Source organism: Chiloscyllium punctatum, chromosome 16, assembly GCF_047496795.1.
Source record: "Chiloscyllium punctatum isolate Juve2018m chromosome 16, sChiPun1.3, whole genome shotgun sequence".
NCBI classification, from domain to species: Eukaryota; Metazoa; Chordata; class Chondrichthyes; order Orectolobiformes; family Hemiscylliidae; genus Chiloscyllium; species Chiloscyllium punctatum.
The window spans coordinates 15698804-15711820 of record NC_092754.1 but is presented as its reverse complement, the minus strand read 5'-3'; the positions used below and the strand labels follow the sequence as shown (position 1 = coordinate 15711820).

The window sequence follows — 13017 nt, the reverse complement described above, 5'->3', positions numbered from 1 at the left end:
TGCTGTTTCTCTCCTCCTTTGGTTTGCTGTGGCTGGGCAGGCAGCAAGAATGGTGGTGGTGAGAGAAAGGAAGGTGGGGGAGAAAACCAGAATCACATCATCTGCAACTTGCTTGTCATGTCTGATAAAGATTGACTCTCACATTGCTAAGAGTCGAGAAGGGCTTGAAGCAGAAACACAGTAATATCATCAATGTTCTCAGCAATGCCAAATGACATGGATTCTGTCACATATACTACCCCCATGATTTGGATACACATTTCCTTCTTGGAGCACAGGAGATGCAGGTATCATTGCACCCTTCTCCTATTGATTTTTCTATGACCTCTTATGCTGTGTACAATTTTTTTCCAGTAATATGGAGAGAGGATTTCATTGATGTGCTGCAGTGTGTTTGAGTGATGGTCCTGCTCAGCTGGTAGCTGAAAATATGTGGAAGTAACAGACTGATTGTGAGACTGGCTTTGTTGGTATGCATGTGAGAGTAAGGTGGAACATCTGGAAGTTTTGTGCAAGTTCTGAGTGCCAGAGACTGGTGCAGGGACTAATGATGATGTGATACACTGCAGAGTGAGAGGTTGGTGCAGTGGTGACAAGAAGTTGTCATGTGAAAATTCACTCACTGACTTTAACTATCCAAGTAAAGTCATTACACTTCTTGCAGCAATGGTGCCAGATCCTCAGGACCAGACATCCCTGGCTACCTGCTCCCAGTCCCTCCACAGAGCTATGCTTGAGGTACTCCTGCACAGCTCTCCTTGGTTCTCCAACAATGCTGAACCATGGCATCTCTCCTCTTGTTCATTACATGATATAAGTGTTCCAGTATTACATCTGTGGGCCTCGGTGCCCTCTCTCCATCCTGGCATTCCATTTCCCTTCTTTAGAATTGCAGGAATAGCATTCAGCAGCAGTCTCCTGTGATTCTTTAGGAAACACAAGCGTTATGAGTGCATGTTGCCCAGGCCCCTGCTCAGCATTAAGACAGCTAGCAGTGTGGACGTTCCCACACCAACGCTGCAACTATAGTGACAACACAGCACCAAATTTATATGCTGCCTTGCTTCACAACAAAAGAAGGCAAGTTACGAATCATGATTTTGATGCTCTAAAACAGCACAGATCAACTTGTAATTGTTGAGAATCATGTTGGTCAATCAAACACAGTAAGTCTTGCATAGGTGCTCTTTTTGTCATTCGGGTGGTAATTTGTTATTTATAGCTCTCATCTTTGTAAACTACAAGATGAAACGATTGCTACATCTATTATAATCCTTTGGAGTGGGGGAGAGAATGCGCTGATTCTGGGGCTACAGATTTCCCACAGATTTTAACATATTTCTGCAAAGAAAAATTTGTCCCAGATTTTCATTCTCGTTGGCTCTGACCATGGGATATCTGCAGAAAATGTGTTCCAGATGTCACGTGGGTGTGAGACACAGAGGGAAACAAAATGGTCCATCCATCAACTAATGCAGTGAAGCGTAAGCTGAGAGCCTCTCTTACAAAGGCTTATGCCTGAGAACTGCTCTGCCCTTGAAAACTCAAAGCCAGCAGTTTTGCTTCATGCAGGCAGGGTACCAGGTTTGCTGACTCACTCAGATGTTTAAAAAGTCCTTTCTCGAGACAGAAACCTCAAACAGATGTAGACCTTTACGCACAGGAAAGAAGAGAACAGATTCAGCAGCGTCCTTTGAAGGCACAGACTAAGTTGGGAAGGCACTATTGGCCCTTACGCAGGCCTTGATTTGGCAGGCTATTCAACTGCAGAGAATCACACAATTCTGTCGTTACCCCTACTGTCTTACAGCCGTCACAAGGAAGTACAGTCAAGGCCTGGGGCTTTTCCTGTCGATAGCCTAAGGATGTAGAAGATAATTATAACACCCTAGATCAAATTAAAATAAATTTTAATAAACCTTGTCTAGAGAATTATTTGCAGCATTCATTGTAGAACTCGATTCTTACACTACATATGTGGAGGCAACTTTACAGAAGCCATTTGGTTTTAGCTGCTGCAAGATAGAGATAAGTAGCTTACATTTATGTAGCACACTTCACATGCTCAGAATCCTCTACAGTATTTTTACAGCCAACAAATAGTTTTGAAGTGCTGTCACTGTTATTTCGTAGGGAAATAATGTGCACATAGAAAAGTTCCAGAATAATGAGTCAAATGACCACATCATCTGCTTTTGGTGGTTTGTTTGAAGTAGGAATGTTGGCTAGGACATTCTCCTTGACTGAATAGCCATTGGATCTTCAATGTTAAGCTGAACAAAACGATGAAGTGTTCGTTTAACATTTCGTTCAAAGGATGGTGCTTCTAACTATAAGTGCGTCCTCAGAATTGCAATAAATATCACTCCAATTTATATGGACAAGTCCTCGAATGGGGTTTGAACCCAATCTGTCTGATACATGCTAGGGGGAAGCAAATACATTAAAGGTTCCTCACCTAAGGGGAGCTGCAGATGTATGGATATTCATCAGGCTTAGCTGTGATGCCTTCCAAGGTCCATAAGTCGTCTAACACTTACTATATTTATGTAGTGTTTTTCACAATGTCCTAATGCATCTCACAGCAATTGTAGTATTTTTAGTAATGTAGTCACTGTTACAGGAATCATGGCACAAAATTTGCACAAAGCAAGATCCCACAAAACATAATGCGATGATGACCAGCTAATCTGTTTGAGTGATTTTTTTTGGAGAGATAAGTATTGGTCAAGTCACCAGAGATACATTACGTAAATCTGACCGGGTAGTTGGCGCCAAGTTATATCATCTTGTTCATAGGATAACATTTCCTACGCAGCATTGGAGCATCAGTCGAGATTTTGCCCTCATGTCTCTAGAGTTAGAGTTGAACCCTCTCTCACTTAGAGGTGAGAGTGCTATCCACTGTGCCATCTGCAAAATGGTTACATCACTGCACAACCAGAGGAGGACTAAGGGGCCCAGGGCATTTTACTTCAGCAAGAAGACAAGCCCTTCAGGAATGTAAAGAAGAAAATTGGGATAAACAACTGGTGTGGTGATAAGAGGCTTTAATATTGGATGGATGATTATTTTCAGACATTATCAGGCAGAACACCCGTCTGCAGGAACAGTAGGAGATTACGTTCTAGCAGCATTTCCTATGCAGAAATAGTCAAATGAGCAAACAGAATTTTGATGCAGTACTGTAAAATTTTATTATTCTCAATGCAAATCAGTCCAGGATTTACAATTTCCTACTGAAATGGGACTTGTGCCTTTAAAAAGCAGAAAAGATGAATTATGAAACATAGGACTCCGTCACAGAGTCAGTCACCCTCTGGAGCAGTGTAATAAATTCCCCAGAGAGAAAGACTGCCATCTGTTAGCCTGTCATTTTCCATAACGCCATGTGGCAGTTTTCCAGACAGTCTCACGCAATGTTCTCGTCTGCCTTCTCTGACCTGGCACAGTAGGGCCACAGGAGAAAAGGCGCTTGCAGCAAAATGACTGACTAATCATTTCCTGCTGTTCCCACCAGGAGAGCAGGATTAGAGGTAAGGAAAGCATGCGTATCTACACTGTTCCATTGCAGGTGGCAAAAAGCATGATTTTTGGAAACAAAGTTTTTTATACGCACATTCATTTACATATACATAGTACATAAATCTATGTGTGTATAATATGTTCAAACATATCGAGGCCGTTTGGTGCATGACAAAAGGTATAAGGCATTATTTCATTCACGAGATTAAGACTTCACCGGCAAAGCCAGAATTTATTGTTCATCCCTAATTGCCCTTGAGGAGGTGATTGTGACGTGTTTTCTTGAACTGCTGCAGTTCATGTGGAGCAGCCCTACCCCCCCATGCTATTAGGATGGGAAGTCCAGGATTTTGACACAGTAACACTGAATTATTTCCAATTTCCAATTGTGTGACATTTGGAGAGAAACTTGCAGGAGGCGTTGTTTCTGCGCATTTCTGCCCCTATCCTTCTGGATGGTAGAGGTCACAGGTTTGGAAGGTGTTCTCAAAGGGGCCATGGTGAGTTGCTGTAGTGCATCTTGTAGATGCGACACATAGATGCCATTATGCACCAGTGGTAGAGTGAGTGAGTGTTTGAACTGTTGAACGGGGTGCTAGTCCAATGGGTTGCTTTGTGCTAGATGTGCAGAATTTCTTTGTTGACATCCAAGCAATAGGAGACCATTCGATCACTCGCCTCAACTGAGCTTTATAGATAGTGGGCAGGCATTGGGGAATCAGCAAGTATGTTCTTCACTGCAGAATGATAAGTCTCTAGTCTTGTAGCCACAATGCTCATCTTGCTGGTCCATTTAAGTTTCTGGTCAATAGTAACCACCAAGATGTTAATGGTGGGCAATATCAGCAATGGCAATGCCATTAACCATGCTAGTTTTCTAGTGGCAAGTGATAGGATAGGAATCTGCATATTAATGGTGTGAGATGCAATCATTCCCCTTAAAAGGCATCTTTCTGCTGGGTCACAGAATCTCATCTCAACACCTGAAACTTAGTTAACAATGCAAATTGTTGCTCCTGATGTTGAGAAAGGCCCCAATGGCTTTGTCACATTATTTTGCCAGTTTTCTCATCTTAGCCCACATCATTCAAACACCTCAAAAGATTCTGTCCACAGGGTCTAGGATTAATCAGGGTTTGAAAAGTAGAATACTGCAGATGCTGAATATCTGAAATCACAGAAAATGCTGGAAACACTCAGCACTTCTGGAAGCATTTGTGTTAACTCTGTTTCACTCACCTTCACAGATGCTAGGTATTTCCAAAATGTTATGTTCTTATATCAGTTAGAGTTTAATTATTTGATGATGAATTTGCACAAGGTTTGAGTGTTCTCACACTGAAAATCAGAAGTGAAAATGATACATTTTTTCTTTCAGCATTACATTTCCAAAACAAAAAGATGGAGAGTATTTTTTAAGGTAAAACAGCTGGTCTGACTCTTATAATAGAGTGTCTTTGTGTATTTCAAACCACTTATTTTTACGGGAAGGGTTTGAGAGAAGAATTATATTAACAGCGTTATTTGTCACAAGGAAAGCTAGCTTGGCTTCCAACCAAACAGTGGGACTATGAACTGCTCAGCAATTCCAAGAGAATTAGCAGGAACAGCAGCTGCAGTTCCACATAGCCTTTATTGATCTGACCAAAGGTTTTGCTTCTGTCAGTCGGGAATTGTCAAAGACCCTGTCAAAGGCTGGCTATCCAGAGACATTAATCAATGTCCTCCAGCACCTCCAAAATAAGAAGTTGGTAGCAGTACTCACTGACAATGCTCACTAACAATAATATGCCAGAATCCTTTGAGGTCAAGATAGGAATGTGTCATCGCCCCCATCCTTTTCTCTATCTTCATTGCTATCATTCTTGATCTTCAAAAAGGACAAGAATCCCAGTGGTTTGGATATTATCTACAACAGGAACGGAAAACTTTTCAATCTCAACCAGTTGAAATTCAGGAAGAAAATAACACCAACCTTGCTCAATATCTGATGATGATTTCATCTCCTCACTCTTGGAAGAGAATCTTCAAACCTCAGTAATGCCTTTGGAAAAGCATTCCAAAGAATTGGTCCCAGACTCAATCTCAAAAATACTCAAGTCCTTTACCAACACGTCCCAAGGCAAGTCTCAGTCCATGCCTCCATTAAGATCAATGGAGAAATCCTCCCAAATGTGGAAAACATTCCTTACCTTGGGAACCACCTCTCATCTAAGGCTGATATTGATGCAGAGATCCAATATTGTATCCAATTTGCAAGTGCTATCTTTGGCTGCAGAAGGTGAGAGTCTTGATTACCATGACATCCACACTGATAGCAGTCATCCTTCTGACTTTTCTGTATAGCTTTGAAACTTGGACTATGTATAGCCACCAATTCAAGGCCCTTGAGAGGTACCATCGGTGATATTTGAGAGGGATTCTGTCCAGCAGCTGGGAGGGGAGGCATACTAACCTCAGTGTCCTTGAAAGAACCAATAGTCCCAGCATTAAGGCCATGATTATCCAAAACCAACTGCACTGGGCCAGCCACATACTTAGAATGTCCGATCTGACTGCAAAAGCAAATCTTCTTCATCGAGCTCAAGGAAGGCATTGCAGGAAAGGAAGACAAAGGATGCAGTTCAAAGACTCCCTGAAGGCTTCCTTCAAGAAATGCAACATAGACATGAAATTCGTGGGAGACCCTCATTCAGAAGAAACTAACTTGGAGGAACCTCCTGACTGAAGGAACACAATTCTTTGAGAACACTCATCAGCAATAGGAAGTACGTAAAAGGAACTGGAAAAAGGCATGCCACTGAGTCAAGACGAAGGACCAGTTCCATCTCCCAGATATGTCAGCGGAAATGCAGCTCTAGGATCATGTTCATCAGCAATACAAGGACCCACAGAGCCCATGACTAGGGACATAGAATTTTCTAGGAAGACAATCGTACCCAATGATCAGCAATGAGTTATTTGTCTGAATAAGAAATTTGAGAGGGCATTCTATTGTTAGCTGTTAAGTTGAAGTTTTATTTATAAGGGCAACAAGTTAAGACCCAATTTATAGAGCAAGAAGCAGATCTTACTTTAACCTTGGAATTTGTGACTCAACCAGTCACAGTTAATTAAGTTGTGATCTGGATTTTTTTTTCAACATTTCATTACATGGAAAATGATTGTACTCTGAAGAACTTTCATTGCAACCCTGAATTATTAACTCAGTATTGTAATGAACCCAGTTGACCACAATGTTAATATGTCAGTGACTTTTGAAATGAATGCCCTCAGTAACAAAGTGACACACTCTGTTTCACCAGTTTCTACCCTTCATACCGGGATACCTCACAGAACTGGAATTTCTAAATGGGAGAGAAAGTGAGAAGAAAATTAGCAGAAGTGAATCAGCTTTGCATAACTTCATGGTTAATACACTTAAAGCATCAATTGACATTGAACAGGTCATCCTCTTAGCTTGACTATCAAGGGAGGTAATAGACCTTAAGAGGGAGAAACAAAACACTGAAGAATAAGAGGATTAATGCAGTCATTTGAAAATCAAAAAACGTATTGTAATTTATTGGCTTCTAAATTGTAATTATTTAAAAATCTCTGCCTTGTCACTTGACCTAATTCATTTGCAACATTTCTTTCCCTGAAGGTATTTTATAGGTTGTAGCCCATAACCAATGCAATGACAGCATATCCTGTTTGGATTCCTGTAATTATTTAATTCTAATCATTTCCGTTTAAAGAGTGATTTAATTTTACTGCTGCAGTCTGGGGCTCACTGGTCCTGCTTCCCAAGTAAATTAGGTATGCAGAAATTGCTAGCTGTCAGATCTTTGGCCATATACCGGAGAGTTGCCAACCTCAGCACATTACCAAGAGTGAGATTTTATGAGGACAAAGAGCTAGGAGGCACACAAAAGCCACTTCAATCCAACAAGGCATTAAGGCAACAGAATTTGCATATTAGACAGAAACTCACTCAAAGTCTTCAAGATTGAGAAAGTACCTTTTTTATGATTCACAACGAGGGAACCATGCACTGCCCAAAATTAAATAACCTAGTCCACTGTTCCTATCCAGACAAGCTCACTAGCACAGTGGGACCTGTACTTGATTATTTTAAGAACTTCATATACTATGTAGACCACATGTGGCATTTCACATGAAAAGGCGGAGGGTATGCGAAACTGTAACTTCTGAAGTATGAGTGACAAAACAGCATATGAAAATGCTCAGCAAGTCAGACACCATCTGTGACAAGAGAAACCAAGTTAATGTTTCAGGTTGACGATCTTTTATTGCAACTGGAAGCAGTTAGCAAGGTTGTAGAGTTTAGGCAAATACAGAGGTAGGGAACGTCAGAGGGTGGAGGAAAGAACAAACTGGAAGCTCTGTAATAATATAAGAGGCAGGAGATATTAAATGATGAAAAGGATAATAGTGCTTCAGAAGCAGATGATAATGGAACAAGAAACAGAAGGGGTCTCGAGGATGTAAAACTGTGTCATCATCAATAATTGCTGTCTGAAAAGATGATTAGTGGTTATAATCTGATATTAATTTTGAGTTCAGAGACTGTAAAGTGCCTAATAAAAAGATGTGCTTTTCTTCCTCAAGGTTAAGTTGAGCTTTATTGGAACAGTATCAGATACTAAAGACAAGAGTTTAAAATGAGGATGGGGCAGAGAATTACGATGACAAATTATCAGAAGCTCAGTATCAGGTTGACAGACTGACCAAAATTTCCCAATCTGTGTTAAGTCCCCTCAGTTTAGAGGAGACCATATCATAGAGACTGAATATGTTTTAATAAATTGAAAGAAGTGTTCATTTGGAATGAGTGTTTGTACCCTGGACAGTGGGAAGGGAGGAGTTAAAAGGACAGACGTTACATCTCCCACATTTACACAGGAAGGTATTATGGGGAGGTGAGGGGGTGATGGGCTGGTGTGAATGAGGAGTGGTCCAGAACGTAATGGAGGGAACAGCCCTTTGGAATTGTGAAAGAGTAGACAAAGATCATTTGATAGTGGCTACATTGCTGGAATTGGCAGAAACTATGAAGCATGATCCATTGAATGTGGAAGCTGATGGATTGGGACGTAAGGACAAGGGGAGCCTGATCATGATTCTAGGAGAAAAGGGAATGTATGAGGGCAAATTTGTGGGAAATGGGACAGACACAATCAAGGGTCCTTTTATCCACAAGGGAGAAGAATCTTGGGTTAATGAAACAAAGTTATCAGAAACACTGGTATAGGAGGTATTATCATTTGAATAGATGAGATGGAAGAACTGAAAGACTGGAATAAAGTTCTTATTGGAGATAGATGGGAGGAAATCTATCCAAGGTAGTTGTGGGAAGTAATGGACCAATAGTTGATATTGATTCAGAGCCCATCCTCAGTAAAATAGCTAGAAAAGCTGAGAAAGAGAAGGACTTTTTAAAAATTTATTGTCACTTGCATTTTACAGTGAATAATACAGTAAAATACAGGTTGAAGCTTCAACAGTCACCAAAATAGTTTGAGAATAAAAAGGAAAGAAGATATAACTGAAAGAGTCCTGAGCACTAAGCCAGGTCACCAACAACACCTACACCACCTCCCTTCCTCCACTGCCTCACTACTGCCTGCGCCAGACCCACCAATGTAGAGATCAGCACTCCTTAGGCACTATCTCTTCACCACTGGGCCTACCTTGCCAATGCCGCAACTAATGCTGGGTTCTGTGCTGAATCCACATTCGCACGGCAACCAGGAGTTCCAAGCTCTGCTGCCACCTCGATGATGCCAGGAGTCCCTACTCTGGGCACACTGTGCTGCTGCCACTACAGACACTTCCTCGCTCTGGGCCTACTGCACCCAGGAATCCCTGGCCTGGCAGCCAGACTAGGCTGCCACTGTCATCATGACAAGAGTCCCGCTCCGGCCTTACACAGACCACATGGAAGTGCAGGATGGTTAAAATTGAAATCTTCTAGCTCAGGCTAGAGCAATAGACACATGTGGTTCACAGTACCACCTGCTCCATTACTGTGTAATTAAACATTGGCGATTGTATCAAAACAGATTTGGGAGAAAATGAGGACTGCAAATGCTGGAGAGTCAGAGTCAAAAAGTGTGGTGCTGGAAAAAGCATAGCAGGTCAGGCAGCATCTGAGGAGCAGGAGAGTCAACATTTCGGGCATTCATCTGGTTCACTAATATCCTTCAGGGATAGAGAATCTACCATCCTTGCCTGATCTGGCCTACTTGTGACTCCACGTACACAGAAATGTGGTTACTGCATCAGTATTTACTGTGGAAAAGGATATGGAAGATATAGAACGTAGGGAAATAGATGGTGACACCTTACAAAATATCCATTTAACAGAGGAGGAAGTGCTGGATGTTTTGAAACGCATAAAGGTGGATAAATCCCCAGGACCTGATCAGGTGTATCCCAGAACTCTGTGGGAAGCTAGAGACCTGATTGCTGAGCCTTTTGCTGAGATATTTGTATCATCGATAGTCACAGGTGAGGTGCCGGAAGACTGGAGGTGGTAAGTACAAGCCAGGGAACGATAGACCAGTAAGCCTGACATCAGTGGTGGGCAAGTTGTTGGAGGGAATCCTGAGGGACAAGATGTACATGTGTTTGGAAAGGCAAGGAGTGATTAGGGACAGCCAACATGGCTTTGTGTGTGGAAACCATGTCTCACAAACATTGACTGAGTTTTCTGAAGAAGTAACAAAGAGGATTGATGAGGGCAGAGCGGTAGATGTGATCTATATGGACTTCAGTAAGGTGTTCGATAAGGTTCCCCATAGGAGACTGGTTAGCAAGGTTAGATCTCACGGAATACAGGGAGAACTAGCCATTTGGATACAGAACTGGCTCAAAGGTAGAATACAGAGGGTGGTGGTGGAGGGTTGTTTTTCAGACTGGAGGCCTGTGACCAGTGGAGTGCCACAAGGATCGGTGCTGAGTCCTCTACTTTTTGTAATTTATGTAAATGATTTGGATGTGAGCATAAGAAAGTTTGCAGATGACACCAAAATTGGTGGTGTAGTGGACAGCGAAGAAGGTTACTTCAGATTACAACAGGATCTTGACCAGATGGGCCAATGGGTTGAGAAGCGGCAGATGGAGTTTAATTCACATAAATGCGAGGTGCTGCATTTTGGGAAGCAAATCTTAGCAGGACTTATACACTTAATGGTAAGGTCCTAGGGAGCGTTGCTGAACAGAGACCTTGGAGTGCTGGTTCATAGCTCCTTGAAAGTGGAGACATAGGTAGATAGGATAGTGAAGAAGGAGTTTGGTATGCTTTCCTTTATTGGTCAGAGCATTGAGTACAGGAGTTGGGAGGTCATGTTGCAGCTGTACAGGACATTGTACAGGCTGCTGTTGGAATATTGTGTGCAATTCTGGTCTTCCTATTGGAAAGATGTAGTGAAACTTGAAAGGGTTCAGAAAAGATTTACAAGGATGTTGCCAGGGTTGGAGGATTTGAGCTATAGGGAGAGGCTGAGGCTGGGGCTGTTTTCCCTGGAGCGTCGGAGGCTGAGGGGTGACCTTATCGAGGTTTCCAAAATTATGAGGTGCATGGATAGGATAAATAGACAAAGCATTTTCCCTGAGGTCGGGGAGTTCAGAACTAGAGGGCATAAGTTTAGGGTGAGAGGGAAAAATATAAAAGAGACCTAAGGGGCAGCTTTTTCACCTTGTACGTGTACGTGTATGGAATGAGCTGCCAGAGGAAGTGGTAGAGGCTGGTACAATTGCAATATTTAAAAGACATTTGGATGAGTATATGAATAGGAAGGGTTTGGAGAGATATGGGCCGGGTGCTGGCAGGTGGGACTAGATATCTGGTTGGCACGAACAGGTTGAACCGAAGGGTCTGTTTCCATGCTGTACTCTATGACTCTTAATTGCTCACTGAAAGGATCTAAAGAGCCAATCAGCTCAAGAGCATTTAGGGATAGTCAATAAAAGTCATCCTTGCCAATGACACATACAACTCATGTCAGCATAAAAACAAAGATTTCCAATTTGTCCAGTCCTGATGCCGGTATGTCTTGCTGCACCAAATTGCCCAGCTATGCTGTGACAAAGGCACAGCAACATCCCATAGCCCACTCCACCTGTAATTGTTGCAATAACTTGACGTATCCAAAGCACGCTACCTACCAGCCACATCTAACCCAAAGGTTCAAGTTAGGCAAGCTCAAGACAATAGCAAATTGAGCTGATAGATCAAGGGAGAGTTTTATTGGTTATTTTAATCAGACTTGTTAATTGTATATTAATTGGATGTTTAATTGAATTCAGATAGTGGGTATTAACTGTATTCACTTGTGCTTATATGAAGATATTTTTAATCAACCTGTACAGATGTTATGGCACATCTTTTGAGCTGGTGGGACTTGAACCCAGACCTTCTGCATTCCTATAAAAAGGCGGTAAATTTTGGAGGTATCTGATATTTAATGTATGTCGTTGTACATGAAGGCTTGTGAGTGTACAAAAAACAGGCTCCAGTTGAATCCTTCACCTTGGGAACCATTCTCTACAACTAGATCATACTCAAACATTCTCGCAAATTTGCGCCTACTTCTGCCCTGTCGTTGTGGGAAATCTTCAATATAAGTGGAAGTGTATGGGCAAATTCTGAAACTATACACAACACACAATACATATTTTTTCATTCCCACCTTTGCTATTGGCGATTAAGATGTTCAGAAGCTTTTGTTGTGTCACAATGGGTCATTAATAGATAATTAATGAGGATGATTATAAGACAAAGGACTGCAAGGTCACCTCACATTATTGCATGTCTGTTGCACTGTAGGTGAAATGAATTTATGAAAAAAATCACCTTCCTCTTATTGAGTGTCCCGTGTCAATATATAAAGGAGAGGAATATTTGAACATGTAGCAAATATGTAATTAGGCTTCTTGTTACGTTCACCCTAGCCACTGTTGTATTCAGTATTGTGTTCAAGAGTAACAGAACAGATTTTGGAAAGGGATGCCAAGACTGCCTTCACTGTGTCAAGATCAGGGGGGCACCAGGGTCTAAAGCTGTGTCATGTTGAGGTTAATGCCATTTGTTCCTGACATGCAAAACCAACAGCAACCCCGTCCTGGACTTGCTGGATTCGCTAAAGCTCGCAAGTAGAAAATCTAGTAAATGCACGTCTTCCAGACAGTCAGTCTCAGAAAGTTTTCTTTAATTTTACTAATTGCTATTCTATATCAAAGCCATTTAAGTGCCAGTGATACACTGTGACTGGTCTGAGACCAGTAGCAATGATTGCCCTGGAATCTTCAAAAATTCAAAATGAATCTCCAGGACACTATAAACAAAATTACAAGGAAAAATAACTATAGCATTAAAAAGTGTTTTTTCTTCATTTTATGTGAACACTAATTTCTTAATTTAAAAAGAATTACAGATGATTAGAGAAAGGGCTGAAAATCAGATAACAAAGATTCATTTTCTAA

At 41.6% G+C, this 13017-nt stretch overlaps 1 protein-coding gene across 3 annotated transcripts in view; it reads left to right on the top strand.

Annotated features, from left to right (window-relative positions):
- LOC140486985 (MORN repeat-containing protein 1-like) overlaps positions 1-13017 on the top strand; it is a 194607-nt gene that overhangs the window by 97903 nt on the left and 83687 nt on the right. Inside the window, exon 11 of one of the 3 annotated variants that reach the window (XM_072586288.1) lies at positions 5406-6549. The exons of the other annotated variants lie outside the window; for them this stretch is intronic. Within the exon in view, the coding sequence (XP_072442389.1) occupies positions 5406-5566 (161 nt within the window). The 3' untranslated portion in view covers positions 5567-6549. Of the gene's footprint in view, positions 1-5405; positions 6550-13017 lie in introns of those variants that run through there. 3 annotated transcript variants of the gene reach the window in all.